This window comes from Ambystoma mexicanum, chromosome 6p (genome assembly GCF_040938575.1).
Source record: "Ambystoma mexicanum isolate Mex_15411 chromosome 6p, UKY_AmexF1_1, whole genome shotgun sequence".
NCBI classification, from domain to species: domain Eukaryota; kingdom Metazoa; phylum Chordata; class Amphibia; order Caudata; family Ambystomatidae; genus Ambystoma; species Ambystoma mexicanum.
This window is the reverse complement of record NC_090935.1, coordinates 1,149,774,220-1,149,797,660: the sequence shown is the minus strand read 5'-3', so window position 1 is coordinate 1,149,797,660 and position 23,441 is coordinate 1,149,774,220. Positions and strand designations below refer to the sequence as shown.

At 44.0% G+C, this 23,441-nt stretch overlaps 1 protein-coding gene across 1 annotated transcript in view; it reads right to left on the bottom strand.

The window, feature by feature from the left end:
- PGM5 (phosphoglucomutase 5) overlaps positions 1-23,441 on the bottom strand; it is a 1,026,992-nt gene that overhangs the window by 788,350 nt on the left and 215,201 nt on the right. Inside the window, exon 3 of the mRNA XM_069625764.1 lies at positions 3,640-3,786. Coding sequence (XP_069481865.1) covers positions 3,640-3,786 — 147 coding nt within the window. The remainder of the gene's footprint in view (positions 1-3,639; positions 3,787-23,441) is intronic.

Sequence of the window (23,441 nt, the reverse complement as noted above, 5' to 3'; positions counted from 1 at the left end):
CAAATTACTCCTGGTAGTGAATAGATCGCTAGGTACAAAAGAATAAGGTAGCAACAATACCTAGTAGATTTTCTGGAATACCACAGGGGGTATTCAAGGAAACAACTACTGTCACCACTGTAGTAGTGGTAATGCTGTGATTGGGTCAGACTACTTGTATTAGTTCCGGTGGTAGCTTTATTTTCGTGCAGTTGCATGGAATAAATCCAAGGTTGAAATAATGTCCTAGATGTACCTTTGCTTTGACCTACATAGACATTGACTGGAATGCTGTCTCAGTGATTCATGCTGGCAAAGTGCTCAATAAAGACGCCATCAAACCTGGGCCATGACCGGCCGCGACCTCTCCGCTGGGGTTCTGGGGGGTCTTCTTTTCCCTCTTTTCCTAGTACCCCCTGTTTGCACTGGCACACTGGCTTTCCCTTTGCTTAACTATACTATGCCCCAGGTACAGTGCTTGTTCTTGGCTGGGAGGGCACAGCTGTCGACTGATGTTCAGGCAGGAGGCTTCTGGGTGATGGCCTTTGAAAGTGTTCAGCAACCTGCATGTCCTCGGAATGTGGGGATGATATTTTTGGCCTAGGCCTGCCAAGTGTGATTTCTTTCTTGGAGGGGGCAGTGGCTCCGTGACGGCCATCTTGGGTGCAGGTATTCCACCACAGATCCACCCCCTCAGGTACATAGGCCCAAAAGCCTGCCAATAAAGTTAATATAGAATCATGTTGCATTGTCTGTATGCCTCATCTAACGAGAGGTCGGATACTAGAATGAAGCTCATCAGATCTGCCTCTTTGAAAAAATGCAAATCATAATTTTTTTGCGGACCAGGAATTCCAGGAACCCCAGAGTGTATGAACAATGTTGTAAGGTAGTCACAACATGATCAGTGTCAATTTGCTGAAACCATTCAAAGAGAAAGCAATATTTTCACAGCTCAGTAAAGACATTACCAACCAAACTGACTGGAAAAGAGTGCTTAAAATCAGGGCATGCCTGATGCATTTAATCAAAGGGTTCCCAGGGCTACCCCCATAATGACTGAGGTAGGAGCCTCAGCCCCTCACCAGGTTCTGACTGCTGGTGAGATAAGAGCAATGTATGGAGACCGAAAAAGCAGAACACATACCATAATGTTTAACCTGGACAAACTCACCAATACGGCAGTGGGCCTCTAAAAATGAGTGTGCAATAAATATCCTTAGAGGAAATCAGGAGAAGTTGAGGACTCTGTTGTCAAAGTCCAAAAAACAATGCCTAAACTTTAAAAGGCGCTAGAGCAAAAGATACCTAAGAATGAAGATATGGAAGCAAGATCTAGGTGCAAAAACATTAAGAATCTTGGCATCTGGGAGAGAACAAAGGTAACAAGCACTGGAACATTCATCAAAGTTTTTCTGAAAGAGTGACAAGTGATTCAGGCCTTTCTGTGTACCTCATAATAGAGAGAAAGCACTCACCTTTAGACTCTGCCCTCAAACCTAAAAAGCCACTATACACCTTAATAGAATGGTTGCAGGATTATCGGGATTGCAATGCAACATTGAGAACGTGCAGGCATATGAATGATTTTCTGTCAAGGTGCCAGAAAATGTATGTACCCTGACCTCACCACTATAGTTCAAAATGACAAACGCATGTTTGCCGATGTAAAAAATATATTTATTCTGTGTTTTCTAATGTGCTGCATAACTACAGGCTACTAATGAAAAAAAGAAGCCGATTGTGCCTGACATTATATACTCAGGGTGCTCTTTCATAATTGTGGAATCGATTTTATGCGTATAACGTCTGCAGAAGATCCATTGTGCAATCATGAAAGCGGACGGTGTCCCAGCAAGAGCATTAAGTGCGAAGTAGGAAGGGGTGGGTCGGGGAGGTGGGCAAATAGCCTTTGGAGAGACGATGGTAGGTCGGGTGAAGGCGAACGGTCAGAGGGAATTGGCAGGGTATCCAGGAGGATAACTGAAGAGAAAAGCTGGGCAGAAAGGGTGGAGATGGTGGGGGGATTTGAAGGGTGGTACAAGGTTACCAGAGGTGTTCCCTGGGAAGTGAGCTGGGAAAAGGGAGGTGGGCTGGATACAGCACGGCAGAGAGATGCAGATTGCAACTCTCCTTGCACAACGAACGGAGCGCAGAGGAGTTTCGAACCTGATCCATTTCATACTCACTAAATGCACTAAATAACTTGAGGCTGAGCCTGGTATATGAAGTATTAACGCATGTATTTAATATACCAGCAGAAATTAACAAATACATTGAAAGTAATATGCAGGAAGCATGCAGAACAACAGGCGCAAGAAAAATATTTTTTCAAGAAACGATGGTCAGAAATCACAGCCATGTCTTCACAGTGACTGACATACTAAAGGCCAGGCGTGACTGAGATGGTCAGCTTGACACGCTTTGTATATTAGCTCATGCATGCCATGTGATCATGTAACCCCCATGGTTAAGATCCTCCTCTGTGGGATCGATTCCTCACGTGCAGTCCTTGAGGCTGTACTTGTGCTATGGTATGACCTTTCTCGTTGAAATGTTGTTTCCGTGTTGATTTTATGTTCCCTAATATGCTAGGGCTCTCATGTCGCATGTCTCAAATCTTTACAGCTCTTTTCCGTTCCCCAACATATACATATATGCCTCTGGGACATGTAATGCTGTATCCTGCATAATCTGTTTGACATGTTGTAAAGATTGTCCTAAAAGGACTATTTTCGCTGTGGTCGTCTTTCTCGTGAACATCAAGCAGAGCCATTGAGGTGGAGTAGGTGGTGAAGATGAGTTACACTGCATACGGTTGGTGTAATAGAGTGTAGTTAGGTGTGTTGCTCTGGGAATGTGGGTTAGAGAGGGCTAACATGGGTATAGTTGAGTGTTCAACCTCACTTATTTTAATCACTTGCCCTTCTTCTTCTCCCTAAATCTTTGAGCAGTCTGCCCACTTCTGTTTAGTTGAAGACCTCTCTATAAACACATTTACATGAAGCACAGAAGAGAAAAAGATTAAAGAGATATATATCTTACAACCAGGTCTATTCTTTTTCTCTTGTATTGTGTACAATATACATGCACTTGTCACCCGCTTCCTTCCGCCATCCACTATTTAAGCGTCCACACACTCCGTCAGGCATTCCTGCAGCAGTACAGTGGAGTTTTCCTTTCACTGTTCACATAAAATTCCCCTGAGCTCTATTGAAAAAGATGCTATGAGAATCGAATAGTCCGGCTGAAATCGATTAGTGAAACTTAGAATCACTCAAAATTCAGTGTTCGCAGCCTTTGTGGTCGTTCAACCCAAAACAATTTGATGAGGAAGGACCAGAAGCGCAGACCAGGCTGCCTACCACCCAAGGTAAGTTCCAAAAAATATACCCCTCTCCTCCCCCAGGGAGTGAGAAATTGTTTCTTCAAAATAGATTTACCGTTTCAGTGGGTGCTTATGCTGGAAATAGAAAAATCATTTCTCGTGTGGTTAGACCTTGCACCAGGAAATGCCAATCCTAGATTAGTGTCTACTTCCACTGCTGGGGCCTAACCCTAGACATTCAATAAATACCAATTCTCTCCCACAAGAAATTAAGTGCTAATGGCAGAATGAATGGAGCATAATTAGATATCAATCACAGGTAAGTGCAGTACCTCGGAAAGGTTTGAATTTATTCTCCAAGTCGAACTCCTGCCGCCCTATCCTGGACAGGTCGAGTCTGAGATCAGGGCAGATGGCGTATTCTTCTATCGTTTTGCTGATCTGAAAGATCTTATCTGCCACTGCATCGGAGGCGGGGCCTGAAAGAAGAAAAAACATCCATCACTGTACAGAAATTCACATACTCAGATACCAAATAAACCAGGCATCCACATGCCATGAAAAGGTAACGCACTCAATTTCCACAATACTTTCTTGCTTTGCAATTTATATACAATTTAATTAGCTTATCTGATAAGGAAGTATCCATACAGATAAAAAACGATACTAATGGAAATGCATATAATGTTAAGGTTAATGTTAAAGGTATTTATTTGTACCACGCACTGTCACCAACAGAGTTGGTCCCCAGGCGCTCAGGCGGATCTGCAAACAAGAAGGCGGGAATGGGTTAGTTAGTCAGGTGAAGAGGAAGTAGGAAAGTGAGGAAGCGGTGTGCTGTTGACAGCTTCAGTTCGGTTTTCACTGTGAGCAAATAAACAGCTTAAAACATAAATATGATATTGAATCAACCCTGAGGTATATTCTTAAGGCACACTTGGTTTTCAAATCTGCCTGTCTTCTAGACGACTCAGCATAAATGCTAATGATAAAGGTTTTTATACCGCGCTCGGGCGAATCTGTAATGCAAGCAGGGAGGGTGGATGGTTAGTAGGGTTTGGTGGGAAAAGTGCATTAAAGCTGTGTTGTGACGGTGGCAGCTTCAGTTTACAAACACTGTTCACTGAGCCTAAATATGAGTTTCAGAGGTTGGCCATCATGTACTGTTTTGCGAAATTAAGTGTGGTTTGTTTTGTTGTGGTGCTGGTGTTGTGAAGTACGTGCGGACTGTGGTGCTGTAGAGGCTTGGTTGTGTTAAGTCCAGAGTTTGAGAGGTGTATGTAGAGGAGCAAGTTTATTAGTTCGGATTGTTGGTGAAAGTCCTTGAAATCTATCCTAGTGTGCCACCCCCCCAAAAAATCCACCCAAGTGCACCACTCCGCCCACCCCAGGAATCAATCCATCCACAAAATTCTCCCAACTATGCCACAACTCCTACCCCTGAAATCCATCCAAGTGTGTCACACCTCCCATCCCTGGAATCAATTCCGGCTGTGTCACACCTCCCCTCCCCCCAATGGAAATCTATCTAAGTGCATCACATTTCCTACTCCTGACATCTATCTAAGTGCGTCTCATTCTCTAACCCTGACATCCATCCAAGTGCATCACAATTCCCACCCTTGAAATCCATCTAAGTGCGTCACATTTCATACCCATGAAGTTCATCTAACTGCGTCACCTGTGGCAATCGTGATCTTTGTCGCTTGCCCCCTAGTTGCCCTTTCTGGGTTTTACTTTGATTGTCACCTCAGGGGTCATGATTCCTAAGTTTCTTCGGAATTCGTTAAGCTGTCTGATTTCTTACTGCAAGCCCTATGTCTTTCTAGGTGAAGTGTTCACTGCTCTAAGGGGAGTCCACAGTGAACGGTTAGTCGTCTTCATCGATACCCTACGGGCGTTGTCTATTATCTATTCGGGATGGTCTGGTGCATTACTGCTGTTCAGTTGTTGGTCCTCAGTGGGGGTATGCCTAGGATGACATTCGCCCTTCCCTCAAACCCCCTGCCCCGAGTTTCCCTTGAGGCTCCTTCCTTGGCCTAATCGTATCAGGCTTACCAGCTTCTTCTGCTTCTTAGTAGAGTCTCTTTAGAGGGGCAGGGGAGAGGGTGCGACTCTGTTTAAGGTCCCTCTTCTCAGTCCTATCTCTCATTCCTGTATTGTTTTTGTGCTACTTTTCCTTTTTTCAGTTCTTGGCCGGGCACTGTCCCGTCGGTTTCACTGTGTTCAGAGCTGAAGAGCCAGGTATTAAGAAGTTTTCTGAATTTTGTATGGTCCTTCATATTACGTATTTTCCTGGGAAGGAAGTTCCATAGTTTCACGGATAATCAGGAGAATGTTGATCCACCCAGTTATTTCTTTGTGTATTGTTTGGGTTCTAGGCGGATGTCGTTGCAGGATCTCAGGTTTCTGGTTGGCTTGTAGATGGAAAGTTTCTTTTGAATAAATTCTGCACCCTGGCCATGATTTGCTCTGTGCTTGAGGCACATTGCTTTAAAAGCGATCCTTTTTTTGACCGGGAACCAGTGTAACACCCTAAGAGCTGATGTGATGTGATCTCTTCTGTGGAGTTTAAGGAGAAGTCTGGCTGCCACATTTTGTATTTGTTGCAGTTTCCTTAGTAGGTAGTCTGGAATTCTAAAGTATATTCTGTTAGTTTAATCTATCTTGCACATGAGGGATATGATGGCCAGTGTTTTGTGCATGAATGAGAGGAATGGTAGTATTATTTTAATCATTTAAGACGAAAGAAGCACTTCTGGATTATCGTATTAACTTGAGGTTCTAGTGTTAACTATTTGCCAATGATGATTCCAAGGTTTTTTACAGCTGCAGATGGTATCAGTGGATTTCCTAGTTCTATGGGCCATGAGATCCACTGATTGTTTTCTCTATCCTCAGGTGGAATCATGATTTCAGTTTTGTCTGGGTTAATTTTGAGTTCGTTGACGTTCATCCATTGGTAGGGCTCCTTGCGACACTCTTATTAGGGGTGCGTTTCCTTCTTGTATGTCACTGTATTTGAAGATGATTTGTGTATCATCTGCATAGTTGTAGCAGGTTAGTCTGTGTTTTAATGAGGTTGATTAGCGGTGTCATGTAGATGTTGGAGAGTAGCGGTGATAGTAATAAGCATTGGGGTACTATGCAGGTGGTGCTCCGTGGTGTGGATTTCAAAGGTTTTAACCAAACGGTTTATGTTCTTTCCGAGAGGAAGGATTTGGTCCAGAGCTGTGCTGTGTCAGTGAGCCCTATTTCTTCCAGTCTTTTTTATTAGGATGTTGTGGTTGACTGTGTCAAAGGCAGCCAAGAGATCCAGTAATACCAGTGCTGGTTTGGTGTTGGAGTCTGCGTTCATCTTTAGATCGTCCCTTATTGAGACTAGTGCTGTCTCCTTTCCTCTCAAGGGTCTAAGCCTACTTGTGCCTGGTCCAGTAGATAGTTATTTTCAACTTTCTCCAGTAGTTTTTCATAGACGTAGGTTTCTAAAAGTTCTGCCGGATATGGGATGTTTGAGATCGGTCTATAATTTGAGAGGTCTTCCACATTGTGTTGTGTCTTTGAGCAGAGGTTTGATGTAGGTTGCTTTTGATATTCTTGGTAATCTCCCTGTTGTAAGTGATTGATTGAAGAGGTTTAGGTAGTATTCCGAAGGTGTTTCCTGTGCAAGGATGGATTTATAGATTTCTGGAGGACAGGGGTCCATTGGAGAACCTGCCTTGTTACTCTTTTTAACCAGTAGTTTTTCTCTTGACATCTGTCGGAAGCAGAACATTTTGTTTTAGTTTAGTTTAGTTTAGTTTATTATTTGATAATGCACACCAAAACCCAGGGGTAGCCGAGCACAGCAGTAGAAGAATGCTTAAGCTTGGTTACATAAAGTAAATGCATACATATTATAACAGTATTTACAGTGCAAATGTACAGTTTTGCAGTCCAGCGGCTGGTGGAAGGTAGCTGGTGCATTGTTTGGTTGATTGGTCTAGTTTGTATGACTTGGTGTATGTTGGTAATTTTGTTCTTGAAGTTATCTGCGAGATTGTCAAAACGTAATTGGGAGGGTACTGGTGAGTTGTTGCATCCAGGTGGTTTACTCATCTCATTTACTATGTTGAATAACTCTCTTTGGGTACTGGTGGCTTTTCCTATCCAGGCGTCGTAGTGCTTCTTTTTTGCTTTGAGAATTTTGGATTTGTACGATCGAGTTTTGTAGTCAGTATTTTACTCTTTTGTCTTGGCCATAATTCTTCCTCCATTCATTTTTTTACTTTACGGTTAGTTCTTTTCATTGCTTTTAGGTTGGGTGTGAATCATCTCGCCACTGCTTTCTTCCTTCATGGGATGAGACGCTTTTATGGCAGATGGTATCTATTAGCAGAATGGAGCAAATTAAAAATCAATCAATGAAAGGGAGGGCGAGTGGAGTTAATTACTGCAATCTAAGAGAGATCTGAGTCTTCACCAGAATTCACTCCAGAGAGCCTAAACTAGCTACCCTAAAGCACCAATGGCCACTGAAAGCACAGCCTGGGGTGACATACCCTTTGTGATCACACTGAAATGATCAGCACAGCCATATTCTTGATGTTCCTCAGAGTGGTGTTCAGAGGGCTGTGCCATCAACACACCTAAGATGGCAACCACTACTCAGCTATATGCGATTGGAATCAGTAGAGAGTCACGGGGCCACAGCAGGGACACTAGTGGAAAGCTGACTTTGCCCTTCTAATTCTTTTATGGAGAGCCGCCAAAGGGGCTATTAGGTGAGGAAAGCTGCATTTTTCTGGGCATCCCCCCCTTTCATCTGGGGTCCCCTCAGAAGATGTGGCAGGGAGGTGAGGTGCTGCAGCCTGGTGGAACCTCATGATGGAGCTGTGTGTGATATTAGCCTGGGAAGATTGGGTGGCCTGTATCAGTGCTGGGCCACATTGAGGGCTCCTCACTGGCCAGGGCTGCTGGCACCTCCCCAAGGTACAGACCTGAAGTCATCTGATTTTGAGCTGTGATGGGGAATGTGGCTGCTCGAGGGAGCCCCTGCTGCCACAGGTGGCATTTGGATCTGACAATACTGGCTATGAAGGAACTGTACTGCCTCATACAAAGGAGCACAAGCTATGTTGGTGATAAACTGCTGAAGTGCATGACCCCTGCAGTACATAACCATGTGGGTGAGACATCTTAGGTGCCATGGACTTGATTTCTGTTTTCAGAGATGTGTTTGCTTTATTGCATCACACATTTGGGGAGGTCAAGGTTGCTGGGATCTTTCCTACACCCTAAACCCCAAGACCACACGTAAAATTGTTCAAACTCTTTGCGTCTCCTGTACCCCAGGGAGTGGGCCATCACTCATGGAGGTTGTGCAGCTGCTTAACTGTATGACTTGCACAAAGAGGATATGTTGTGTGCTAAGAGATCACAGATCTCCAAGCTTTCAGAACAGCATCACACCATCCTTGTAGCAAAGCTGTGCCCGAAACTCAAACAGGAGAACACTATCATTGTTGGAACAAAAATACAGCAGATACATCTAGTCATACATTATAGAAATAAAGTGAATCACACCCTCAAGATGGCTGCACACCAGTGTGCACAAAGCAGCTAGTGATGCTTTCCAGTCTTCCGAAGACAGTGACAAGAGAGTTTCAATTCTGAGACCTACGAGCAACAAAGAAGGGTGCACATGCCGGGGAAAACCCCATACATTTTCTTGTGGAGGCTAGAATGTTGCACCAAAACCCCTTTATTTTCAGGGAGTTCCACGAGATGTGTATCCCATCCCCTTCTTTCCACAGCCTCCTCTGCAATTTTCGGTGATGTTCGGTAACATACTGATTGTCTTAGCTGGTGTAAGGGTTTCGGCCAAAATGACCGAATCCAGTTGACCTACCCAACCAAATGTCCGAAAGAAGGTATCATCAAATGTTCGACCTTCTGTCAGACTTTTGGTTGGGTGGGTCATCTGGATTTGGTTTAGGGCACGGGGGCTGCAAGGGTGTCCACCAACCCCTGCTTACTATAATGTAAGCAGGGGTTGCAGGGGGGGGTGCCCTGCAGTTGTCCCGCAGTCCAGAAAAAAAAGGCTGTGGGGGCTGCAGGTGTGTCCTGGCATTGCAGGGATCAGCGAGACGGAATTGAAGGTAAGTAAGGGTTGGGGGGGTGTTGGCAGAGTGCGTAGGGGTGTGGGTGGTGGTGTGTGTGGCGGGGTGGGTAGGAATTTGGTCACTTCGGGAATGTTCAGGGGAGAAACGACCGAACATTATTTCAAACAAACAATCTTCGGTCGTTTCTCCCTCGAATATTTAATCCACGGTAAAACAACCCCAAATCGGTGTAAGATGCCAATCGCATATAACCTTTAGCAAGACCACTCTACCATAGATGTATTTGTAGCTAGGGGATGGTCTTAAGGCACTGAATGTGGGGTCAGGTCTAGGCAGGTACAGCAATACATGTTTTTTGTCATTTTATCTTTTTTGCTGCAGGTCTTTACTTTTCTGCCCCAAGGTGGTCATCTGGCAGTAAGGGCAGCAGCAGCATCTTGTGGGGGGACGGGGGAGGCCACATCCTTTTAAGATGGACTGCTTATCCCAGAAGCAGCCCAACAACTCAGCAACAGTGCTGGGGAATCACTTTATCTTTTTATGGCTGGGCTGCATATGCCAGGTGCAGCCCGACATTGATTGCAGCAGTGTGGGAGGCCCATTCAATTGCTCAACCCGGGCCTCGCCTGCCAGCAGTGGCCCAGGAAGTCTCTGTGGCCCGATTGGTGTAGTGGGCTGGTCCTGCAACAATCACGCAGCGTTCTCTTACCTCTCATGGGGGAGGGGGGAGATTGTGTACATCATGCACCGCTCAGGTGGTGTTGATGAGGGTAGGGAGCTCCCTGACCTCAATGGGAGTGCCAATGGCTGGGCCCGAGCCCGCGATGGTGAGAAGCGCTGGGTGCTTCCCTCCCTCTCATGTACGGTGACCAGATTTTCAAGACAAAAAACGGGATGGTCAACAACATGGAAGAAGGTCTAACCCACTCACCTCCCTCCCCCGCCCTTAACCCAACCTTTTCTGCCTCCCTGCCCCCATCTCACAGTATCTGAATAGAAATTGTGCGGTTTTGACTGTTGATAAAAGCACATAAATAACAAGCATGAGTTATTTTAAGTAATACTGATTGAATTGTGCATTTTAATATTATAAGTATACAGTAAACTTGATTGTAATTGGTATTCAGTGTGCAACCATAACACGCTTTCATTAAAAAAAGGCATGTAAATAACAAAGGAGCTGTTGCTGTTTGACATTACATGCCTTGCTATTTACCTAGCTCTCAGCCTGTCTCTGTGGCGCAAGCAGTTAAAGCATACAACTCGGGGGTTCGCGCCCAAACACTTATTTATAGGCGCGTTATAAATGCCATATCATATCATATCATCCTCAAATGACAACATTTTAAAAATCTAATAGTGTTTACTTAAATACCGGGACAGTCAACCTCCCTTTCCCCAAAACAAGGTTTGTAAATCAAAAAAACTCTCTGCACAGTGGCAGTGAGGACCCAACTCCGGGACAGTCCTAACAAAACTGGTGCGTCTGGTCACCCTTCTCTCATGGGGAGCGCCCCACAATAAGCCGGGTTCAGGGTGGTGACTGAGGTGCGGCGCCCCTGCAGGCAACGGGGCACGGCAGCCTAAGGAAGGATCAACCGGGTAATACTTTTTCAGCAAAGCTCTGAGTGGAGCACCGGTCCAACCCTCCGATGTGACGGTTGGGCTTCCTCTAACTAACGGCGCTCTGCTTGTGCCGCGAACAACATTCTTTTAATTCTTTTTACCAGTGTTCACACGCCGGGGGATCCTTAATTGATTTTTCTTTCCTTTCTGTTTTTCTTTCTTTTACCCCCAAACTTTACAGATTTACTAAAAGAATGTGCATGCCTCCGCAGATGGCCCCAGCCTTCTCCTGGAACCCCCTGACCCAAGACAGTATGTATGTGTGTATGAAGCCAGAAGTGAGACAGCATTCTGCTGATTTTAGGGTGGTGAAGAGAGCTGAGATCAAGTGTTTAGCCCTCAAGGGATTTTGCAACACAAAACCAGAAAGTCGTCTAGTCGCTGATGCTCTGTGAGCCAGTTGCATTGGCCAGTGTCTGCTTTGGGCATATGTGCACCCATCACGTTCCCTCAGAGAATATTCAATAGTACATTGCTGAAACTACTGAATTTCTGACTCCATAAAAATGTCCCTCACTGGCCAATAACCCCTTTTCCCCATGTGGTAAAGGCAGAGCCTGCTAGCCTGCTAATGCCCTGATGAATACCAGATTATAGTGGATAGGACTAGGGAAAGGTGACTCTAAACAGTAAAGTTTACATTTAGATTATAGTGGATAGGACATGCGAAAAGTGACTCTAGAGAGTAAAGTTTACATTTAAATTATAGTGGATAGGACTAGGGAAAGGTGACTCTAGGGAGTAAAGTTTGCATTTAGATTATAGTGGATAGGACATCGAAAGGTGACTCTAAAGAGCAAAGTTTGCATTTAGATTATAGTGGATAGGACTAGGGACAGGTGACCCTAGGGAGTAAAGTTTAGATTTAGATTAGTGTGGATAGGACATGGGAAAGGTGACTCTAGAGAGTAAAGTTTACATTTAGATTATAGTGCATAGGACAAGGGAAGGTGACTCTAGAGAGTAAAATTTACATTTAGATTATAGTGGATTGGACTAGGGAAGGTGACTCTAGAGAGTAAAGTTTATCTTTTGAGTGAGTTATCTCATGAATTGGTACTGGTGCTTCTTTCTGATCGTGCTTCATATACATGTTTGAGCCTGTCTCGTTTTTCCAGCCATGAGATTCTAGATACGGAGTAGCCCAACACTGCTAGGCCCAGACAGGCACAGATCTTCTCTGACTCCAATATTTACCATAGAAAAATTATCCGGAAATGGGCTGCATCAAAACAAGGATGGCCCAGGCCATCATTTAATTTAGGTGAGTTCAACAATTTAGTAGTTTCTTCTCTTTCCAAATGCATTTCATGCTAGTTTGCATAAAATATTACAAAAAAGGTTAGGGAATGAAGAGGTAAAAATAACAGACCCAGAAAGATGTTAATTTTAACAGTTTCTATTTGATCTTCAAGGTTCCCCCCATTTCGTCAGGTCAGCCACATTTTGTCTAAGGTGTTTGGGAAATGTGTGCAGTGGGAAGAATCAAGAGAAGGCGCAACTTAAATACCTACAACTTTATGCTACCTTACAGCCGGTAAAAAGTGGTTGGGCAGCCCGCCTCTAGGTAGGGTCCTCATCGAGGGTCAGGCTCAGCATTTCCTACACCGGATGTTGCAGATCATGCATGGCTGTCTCGCGTATTTGTGGCACTTCAAATCTGTTCGCATCATTCTCAGTTACTACTCTTCGTTAAAAAGAGTTAAGTTGGAGGAAAAATTGAAACCATGTGTAGTTGCAAATCAGTGTCACGCTTCATTTAGGATCATATCTTATATATTTATGCACCTTTATATACAGTGTTGTATACGGATGTACAATAAAGCAGTGGCTACACCAATTATATGTCCTAGCCATACAACAAGACCATATCTTGAGTTATGAAATATGCAATAGAGTATGCATTAAAAGTTGGGGCTGCATAATTAAGCATAATTCCCCCATTGGGGTTCTCAGTACCGTAAACAAGTATATGGGTGGACACTCCATTCAAAGATGCCAACCAGTGTACATTGTGGCAATTTTTTTATTCCAATATGGTACCTATCTAGGCACTCCGCACCCCAATAGTATCTTGGTGTGTCATGACATACTAAATAAAGGCTGCAGCGACTATGCAAGCAACCTGATGAGAGGGAATCTACTATAGAGTAGAGGAGATAACAAGAATATATTTTTTTGTCTTGGTAATGATGCAAATTCTGGCTATTTTTGACATCTCAGGAGAGTAATCCCAATCAAGTGAGCATCATAATTGGGGCAATACGTTTGCACCTGGGGCACCCGGCAGTCTGCACATTTTCTAATGTTTTTTTAATGTATTCTTTTGACAGTGTGATGATGACACTGTTTGTTAAATGGCAGCTCTTTAATTGTGCATACAAAGTGGTTGTTCTTCCTGATGAAGGCCGTAAAACAAAGGGAGCAAGAGAAAAATATGCTGCCATTGGGCCGAAACACAGTGTGTTGACAAATATAATTTTAGATGTGAAATATTTACATTAAGTGCTTACAGAAATTCAAACAACATTTGCTGTGGCTTGAGAGAGACCCGATGTTTCAATATAACACAATGATATTTCAAACGTGTATCCCCTGTAATCCGACAACCTCATGTCCCAAAAATCAATGTCATTATTTTAGAACAATCCTACTGCAAAATGGTCTTAGCCGTTCACCTGAAGACGCCCCTTCACCAACAGTAAAAAATAAAGCTCTTTTCACACCTGAACACAGACCAGTCCCGCCCTGGGCCTCCTTCAAGACTGCACGTTCACTGCGAGAACTCCACAAGATGGCTCTAGATTATTAGCTGCAACCTGGGACAGTCAAGCCATACCCTGACATTTCTGAGAGCACACTGGATTACTTGTGCATCACTCAAATTCACTGTGGGAGTAAATCGGCATGTGCTGGCAGCACATTTGCAGCTAACTCCCACTGTAATTTAGCCATGGCAATTCAGATTTCAACAATGTATTTATTTATTAACATTTATAAAGCACACAGAACGGCCCTTGGGCATCGTGGCGCTGTTACAGTAGGCTTACTTAGTTGCGAGACGGGTACAGAGTAATGACAATGAAGACAATATCTACTAGACATTTAAAGTTACATGGTGGTGTTGAAAATGTGCTCCTTGGTTACAGTGGAGCGGGATCATGGTGTCTGGAGCAGGTGGGAGTACTCTCAAGCCAAGGGTGAAAAAATGACAAGAATGGTGACTAGACTTTAGATGATCAGCGACAGAAGATTGTGTAGGGCATGATGGGTCCGTGGTTACACAGGAGCCAATCAGCCGCACACGCCGTTCTTAGAGGTACGCTGATTCCAGTTACACAGGAAAGTCGGAAGGTCTATCACCATGAATGAATTGAAAAGTTTAGTTTTGAGCGCTCTTCGGAAGCATGTTGTTTCATTTCATGATATGCATTAAATCTCCTGGCACAATATTTCAAACTGACACTGGCATTCCTGACTGGCATCTTTCCCACTGTGGTAATGGCACTGTGCAACAAGTGTTTCTATTACACCTTTGATGCTGTTATATGTTCCTGTGCATTGTTGGTGGACTAGCATCGAGAGTACTGGAATATTTCATGTGTTTTTCTGTAGAACTGCCTGTAAACCCAAACGTGCTGTAAAATGCACCAACTGCACCCATCATGTGAAAGAGTTCTTGAAGGAAGACCCGTGCCCCACATGATCCGGCAGGGTTCCTGTTGGCATGATACACTTGCTCACACCCATTTGCAGCAGATATTTACACCACAGTTGAAAGATTGACCAGAAAGCTTCGCACTCGCCTATGCATCTAACATGCAAATGTATAACAATGGGAAACGTCTGTGCTGTTGTGTTATGTGTATTGTAAGGTGCTTTCCTCATCTCCCTGTTCTCTTCAGCGTCAGTCTTACCTGCTATATTTAAAAAAATAACCGAACAATTCACAATTCTGAAACGTCCAGTAGTCACTAAACAAAACGACCCATTTGCTGCCTATATCACCATTTTATGTAAACTGGTCAGCTTTGCATTATCCAGCTGCTCCCTTTCCCACTGCATCCAAACAGCGTAGGAGCAAGAATGTCCAATCCAGATGCACAGGTCTAGAAGCCCTGGATGTAGACCACCTAGATATAGACCACCTAGACAGAGACCCCCAGGCAGAGCGCAGGGAACTTCCGGTCTGCAAGCAACCAGCAAGACAGCAAGGCCAGCTTGCATTTTCTCTCTCACCCCACCAACCCATCCCCCTCTTTCAGATCACACAGAGCACATGGAGACCATGCTAATAGCAGCGGTGCATAGCATCAATCCTAGTAACATAGCATAACATGTGTTAATCACAGAAAAACTGTAAGGGCCTGATTTACAACGAAAGAATTCAATGGGACTTCCCCGTCTTAAAACATTTGTGTGAATCAGGCCCTGATTCTCACACCAGTCGTTGCTCAAAACTCATTCTCTCTAATCTTTGCACGCAACATCCAAGATGTTGCTTTAAAAACACCACTCCACAGTAAGGCTTCATTGACGCCTGTAGATTTATCCACGCTAAATAGCAAACACACATCAGGAATGCAATACTGTGGCCACAGGCTTACTATAGCGCACACATATCTTCATTTTAGTGTCAGTGCGCAGCACACCGGCGCCGCTTTTACTTTTCACCATTCTAACTTGTGCGTGCAGATGTTGTCATTTAAGCACGGTGAGACTTAGAAACCTAGATTGTGCCAGCTGACGTCCCCAAAAACCAACATGGCGTCCAGTAACATTATCCAGAGTGGCACCTGCTTATTCGGTACTAAAACACATGCGCGTGCCCCTTTGCCCGCAGGAGGTCCTTGTTGTATCAGCTGCTGCCGCCCGTCTCTTGATGTCAGGGCACAATGATGGCACTTTTTGTGCATCAAGCACAGGGGTCGGAGTGTTTCAGAGCCATTGATGAGCATACAAAACAGTGTCTAACACTTCACCTTCACGCTGCCCGTCCAGTGTAGTGGACAGACAGGAAACAGGTTTGATGAGGGCCGAGGCTTGCCTTGGATTCGCGACGAGCATACTCGCCGTTGGCACTTAAGGGGTTCCTTGAGTAGATTGGTTACATGCAATGCCCCTAATGGCCTTCAAAGCCCCTGCCCAGTGTTTCTCCTCTGAGTGCAATGCATCCTTGCAATGATTGGCTCATGCAATGGCTACTAAGTTGGTTCATAGCCAGTGCATTATGTCCATCCTGGTCATGTGTGTGAGAAGGATGTCGCTGTCCGTTTCCTTGGCCCACTTCAGACATTGACTGTTCCTTTAAAGCCAAACTGAGAGCTATTAGGCCCTGGCTACCTGCCTTTTCCCACGTTTTCCTCCTTCGTTGGCCCCCTAAAACTGGGATTGTCTTAAAAAGGGGAAGCACTTATACCAGTAGCAGCTTGTGAATGTTAAGTTGAGGGGGGTACATATTTTCCTCGAATTGGCCATATAGAACCATTACGTGAGTGTGGGGGATTCGTTTCAAATAAAGGGTTGAAATAATGTTTTCAGGGAAACTTGATGAAAGCCATATTACAAGCAGCTCTGTAGATGAACACATGAAAAAAACTAAAATATAAAGTCGCTAATAGTACACAGGAGTATTTTGCAAGGAATGTTTGTGGTGTCAAAAGTAAAACAATGAAACCTGTCCCAACAATATGTTCAAGAATTGCCTGTAAAACATTTTTCATGCTGTCAGTGCCTGCCATTGCCCACCCATGTCTGCCAGTAGGCCGCTATAAGTATGCATGACTTCATATTGGCTGCCCCGAATGCATGCCTGTATTGCCACTGTAAGAATGTCTTTATATCATGGCTGTGTTGAACATATGCCCGTTTTTCAACTGTAACAACACGTTTTCATGCAGACTTTTCCCAGCACATGACAATATGGCCACTGTGGGAATGCTGTTTTTACCCTGTAAGCCTGTTAGTGCCCAACAGTATGTGCCAGCATTCCTAAGGTAAAAAAAACTCTTCCTATCTCACTAATACACACACACACACACACACACACACACACACACACACACCAGCGTGCATGCACTCTCTCAGGATACCAGCTGAGAAGTGTGAATGTAAATACCTACAATACAAGGAAATATGCATAGAGTGGAAAGGCATTGTGATTAATAAAACTGAAAGAGTTTCCCTTCGCTTCAGGACAAAATAACAAAGCAAAAATGGGATAAGGTCTGGTACAAACAATGGTGTTGGGTCCAGTGATGGACCACCCTGGTCCAGGTGCACTCTTATGTGCAGGTATTCCATAGGGAGGTCCCAAATTCCATTTGAAGTCCAGTCCCTATCAAATCCCTGGGTGTATCTTTGGTTGCTCCTCAGCAGTTGCCACTCTCCTGATATTGGTGGATTTCTTCATCAGTTAGGCCACATGTTCTGCGCAGCGAGATCCTCTCTTGTTTGGTGGGAGTAAGGTCTCTGGTTTCGCAGAAAATGGGTCAGTAAAGGCTACCATCCTCAACCACAGGTTCCCTAACACTATTCTCATTAGTAAAGGAACCTGACTGGTCCTGTCCTCCTCAACACCATGCCAAGAGCGCATACTCCCTCCCACCATGGTTTCCTCCCCTTTGCAAAAGGGTTTCGCCTCTATGCTCTCCCTAGACTGGGATGGTTGTTCTAAGATGGTCAAGCACTTCCTTTCAACTCTCCCAACTTCCTCCTTGCCTTTCTCTTTTTCACTCTGGGTTTCTTTCATCTTCTTTTCTCTGTGTACCTCCGCCACAACGTTGCTCTCCACCTCCTCCTTCAACTTCTCCATAGCACTCATTCTTACCAGCTCATCACCCTCTTCCTCCTTCTCCCTTACCACCTCCTAGTGCGCACATCCTCTTTCCTCCTCCTTGGACAGCACCCTCTCATCATTAACTATACCTTCGCCAACCTTCTCTCCAGCTCTTTGCTGTTCCCTACCTCTGAAATTTTCCTCCTGATGTCTCTTAATTTCCTTAGTTAATTTCTCTCCTTCCTCCTTACATTACCTGACCACCCCCTTCTCAAATTCTCTAACCACCCCGCCTTCCTCCTTCTGATGACTAATCTCCTCTTTAAACACACAGACCTTCTCTTTAGGTCCTTCTCCCTCCTTCATCCGATCCCTAACAAACTCCTCAAAATTTCCAAAATACTCCTTGAACTCCTCACCTCTTACTTTACTCCTCAACCTCTTCCTTAACTCCAATTTCCTTATACCGAAGACTCCCAACTGCCTCCTCAACCCCTCCTCAGATAAACCACATCCAAGTTCTTGTGGGGTGAAATAAAACCCTTGAATGCCAGAAATAAAGAGGCCAGAGTGATTTGTAAAGTCTCATGGAAGTCTCAAGTCAGCACAGAAATGGTGATGTCAGACATCAGGCCTATTGAACCAATGACAGGCCTAAATCTCCAATGAAGGAGACATATGCTGGGAAGTTCAAAAGTACAAAGATATGCGCAATGCATTTCAGCAAGTAAAATAAAGACATGTGGCTGACAATGCTGTTTTACTAAATCCATGGAAAGCTACACATTGTCCTTAAAGAGACAAATAGCAGTGTGTGCATTATCTTCAATGTAATACCAGATTGTGCTCAACTAATCTCAAGTGAAACCAATCTTATTGCAATTATAAATAATAAAATAACTTCCTTTTTCCTAATCCAAATGACAGTAGGCAGAGAGAAGTGCCTACTAGACTTTCAGAGTTTGAACATAGCTTTCTCATATAACTGCCCAATACATAGGGACAATCCAGAAGTGATACTCATGTCTTTTGAAACTGTGAGATTAAAGAAGTACATTATGCATGCATATAAGGCCCAGGTGCCTTATAAAATGTCATGTGAAATACATTGTGTGTGAGTATAAAAGCCATTTCTTGCAGAGTTGTACATGCAAGCTGGGCATTTCTCTTTAAAATGAAACTTAACCTCCAAGACCTTTCCTCTGCTGGTCCTGAAGAGGGTGGTTTGGTTGTCAACCATCAATCAGGTCCATTGCTTGAAAAAATATAAAGAAATGCACTGCCTAGCTTGAAACCACAGTGGAAATAGATAAAGCCATGGCCGTTCTTTCAGTAGAAGTGACCTTGAGGTCACAACTCCCATAAAATGTACATTAGAGTTGCAGCCAGGAGCATTACAAGGCCAAGAAGGGATAGGCGAAGATAAACATGAGGCAGCCTCTGGCTGATCACATGCTTAAGGGGAAATTAAACTTAAGGGAACAAAGGAAAGGATGGAGTTAAGTTAGTGGAAAAATACATATTATTGCATAAAAAGGGCAACGTCTATGCCACAGCGGTCATTCCAGACTTTTATTAAAGGTGACAATAACCCCCTTTGAACCATACCAAAACAATTTTTGTGTACAAAACATAACAGAAATTATTAAGGACAATTTGATTTGGGCCATCCCTTGATTACGAGAGAGTTCAAAGTTGATGTGAGGGTGAAGGACAAAATTAACACGGGAACTATGAAGTGGCATATATTTCACTGATACAGCTCCTGAGTAAACAAAGAAAAAAGGTATCTATGCATAGGAAGGGCATGCCGACTTCAGATTAACATCATCTGATTTTCCTTAAAATATATATATATATATATATATATATATATATATATATATATATATATATATATATGGAAAGATTAGAAAAATTAGGGTACTTGCCATGTTGACATATTTTCAAAGTTTGAACATGCCCAAGCCCACATGTCAGTTTGGGATGACAAAGCTTTCTCCTCCCACAGCTTTTCTAACTCACACCCCTCATACCCTTGTCCCATTAGCACACAGGTGGGAGGTGGGCAGAGAAAATCAACCAATCCCATTCGTGGGAATCATGACAAGTTTGTGATGTCACTTGCCCTACAAGTAAACCAGTATGCATCAGAACTGGGCTTTTTCCATTTATTCTGGGAAGTAACCTGCTGCTTAACTCTTGCAAGAAACACCCAAGCAGAGAGGCCCCAAATCCTGCATTGGAGACAAGGACCAGGAGACATAGAAGCTGAGGGGGACCCCTTGTAGGAGCCAAAGGTGACTTTCCTTGACTGACACCCGTGCTGTCCCAGAGGTGCCCTGCCGTTCCCTGATGCTCATTGCAAGGCCTCTTCTGTAAGTAAAACTATTCATAAAGCCATAGATTGTGTAGGCCCTGTATTTTCAAGCATTGTGATAGTTATTTCCCATTAGCAAAATATCCTGTTTATCTGTGTAGATCCTTAGCATATTTAATTCATGTAAATCAATTAATTCCCCTTTAGAAATCACGGGATGTGTTTTGTTAGCATCATTCAAAACTAACAAGCTCTTCCCAGTGTGTTTTGAGCCGGTATACATAAATATTTGACAAAAGAATTAGTCCCAAAACCCTGTTTCCACGTGAGTGAGCAGGGTGCAAAACAAAATTCCCCATTGATCCTTTTCATTTTAAAATAGAAGTTTGAAGCCTTGTATTTCCTTTGCATGTGTGGTGGGAAAAACGCAATTGCCCCTTTGTTCCTATTGTGCCCTGACCCAAACCCCAAAGCCCTGCCTGTTTTTATTTTAGAGGTGGCAACATGAATTTTCCCATTGCTTTCAGTCACTTTTTGTTCTTGTGTTGCCACAGCATTGGTGGCTGATGTTAGTCTGTTTGTCAAATTTGGTTTAAATAAATTAATAAATCTGTATTCTTACTACACACCGGCCTGGTCACTAGTCCATTGTGGCACCGGGTATTTGTTGGGGGGTTGGGTGTGAGACGGGTTGGAGGCCTTATCAAAGTGAACCTTAACAAACTGATAGTGCTTTGTGGTGCGCCACCTTGATTGGGGGGAAAGGAACTCCCTGAGTTGAGTGTGACCACGTAATAAACCACAACAAAACTGGGGCTTGTGCTGGGATTGGTAGAGAGTTTTCACTCGTGACAGTGCAGGATCAGCAGACTATTCAGTTGGGTGTAACTGCATTGGAGTGGATGTAAGGTTGTGTTGCATTGTGGAAGCGCCATTCAGATCTGTAACCTGGGTTCCAGGGCAGTGTGTAGATAAAACAGTGTTGATTTGAGTTGTCTTTGTGAGTACAAACTAAGCAGGAACCGGGTTGAGATTTTGTCCTTGCATAGAGAGCATATTAAATGCAGAACACATTTTAAAATGAGCACTGTATAAATCAATGTGGCCAGGAAAAACCTTCTATCCAAATTGTTTATTAAAGGTGAATTGGTAGAACAGGAGCATGAAATGTTGCAAGCTAGAATTATGCAGGCGGTTACCTCTGCAAATGTTGATATGTGGCAGGGTAATGGGCTGTTGCATCTGGACCTGACAGACTTTTATATGACACAGACCAGCAGAGATGAGCAAATAAAAATGCCTCAGCTCAAAGCATATATGTACTTCCATATGAAGATCATGGAAGAAAGATACCAGGATAGTGTAGCCTCTGTGCAAAACCAATCTAAGCTTTTGGATCAAGCACAGAGAGTTGAAAGAATAAGAGGATAAAGTGCAACAGAGCCAGAGTTGAAATTAGAAGACATTATTCAGCAGCTAAAAGAGGAGTTAGTGACACATCAGACAGGCAAATTTAGAGTGAGAGGCTCAATTTTCTGCACTGAAAGAGGAGTATCAAGAAGGTGTCGAGAACTTGAGCGCGAGCCAACAAAAAGTAAGTGATATGATATTTTATTTGTATTGCGCTCCTACACAAGTTTCAGAGCATGAACAGGTTGTGCACAATAGAGCCTGTTTAAAGGATAGGTTCACATTTCAAATGCAGATTAAACAATTGAAAGATGAAAATAGCCACTTGATCATTAGGGATGTCAATTCCCAGGGGGAATTCAATCATATGCGCCAACATCTGAACACTCTGAAACAACAGAGAGAGCAGCTCAGGGAAGAGAATAGCAAATTGTGTCTGGAGAAAAGCACCCTGTTTCAGGAAGTGTGCCAGTTAAGGACGGACATGGAGAAAAGTGAGCTATGTTCTCAGGAACTGACTGACATGAGGATAGAAAATGAAACATTAATGGAACATGTGAGACAAGCATAATTTGACATAGAGCAGGCAACACAGTCCAAAAGTGCACAAAGGGAGGAGATTAGTCTCCTGCAAAAGAAGAGGACTGAATATGCCCAGACAATACAAGCCTCACAGAAGGAAAATGAGTTCCATTGTGAGGAGAACAAGCTACTCAGAGACCAAGTATTGGCACAAAATAAAGTGGTAAAAGCTACTGAGGCACTGGTATCAGAGTTGAAAACTCAGGCATCTATATATCACCAAGGGATAGGGGCTTCGAAAAACCAAACTGAGAGATTGGAAAAGGAGATAGCCAAATACAAGCAGGCTTTGAGGCACCCTGATCAGTTAGGGCAGGGAAAGGCACCCTCCGATCACAGACTGATGACCTCTTTACCAGGGACCTCAAGTTAACTCACCACCTTATATGCAGAGGGTGCTGCTTATGTCATGCCTGCCAGTTCTCAAGAACAGGGAAACATGAGGCAGCTGGACTCAACCTGACCTAGTCCAATAGAGCCGGAAGGCCAGTCTTTGTCAGATATTGACAGGTATTCGTCCCTACCCAGATAAAGAAAATCCTCTAGCATGTATCGCTGACCAGGAGGGCTCATATGCCACGAAAAGGGCTGCCGTCTGTTTTGCTGCATTTCACTTTGAAGATCAGCTGTGAGAGAACGCTCGTACACGGACTGAATTGTTGCCTGAAGTGGTGCCTTTACCTTTAATTCGACTCCGGTCCCACCTCCTGGAAGAAGGAGGAAGGAGGAAGTACCTAGAAAAAGGGGGCCCAGCAGCCCTTGCAGCGATAAGCCCTGCCGCGAAAAGGGCTGCCGTCTGTTTTGCTGCATTTCACTTTGAAGATCAGCTGTGAGAGAACGCTCGCACACGGACTGAATTGGTGCCTGAAGTGGTGCCTTTACCTTTAATTCGACTCCGGTCCCGCCTCCTGGAAGAAAGAGGAAGGAGGAAGTGCCTAGAAAAAGGGGACCCAGCAGCCCCTGCGGCGATAAGCCCTGCCGCGAAAAGGGCTGCCGTCTGTTTTGCTATTTGGCTGGACGCTGGATCTCGGCTGAGGTATTAAGATCCAGGAACACATAAAGACGCTGATACTGGGGAACTCAAGTAAGTCCCCCTCAATGTAAACGTCTGTCTGTAACAAGTGCCAATAATCAGTTTATTTTGATACGCAATTTATTTGGGCAACAGAGGCAAAGACCCACTTACATTAGCATATACCTGGAAATCAAACATTGCAAGAACAAAGGCGGAACGGGAGACTGTGGAGGCTTTGACCTCTTTGATCCCGTCAGACGGACGTGACCCGATACAATAGAGCAACTGAGGAATTATTA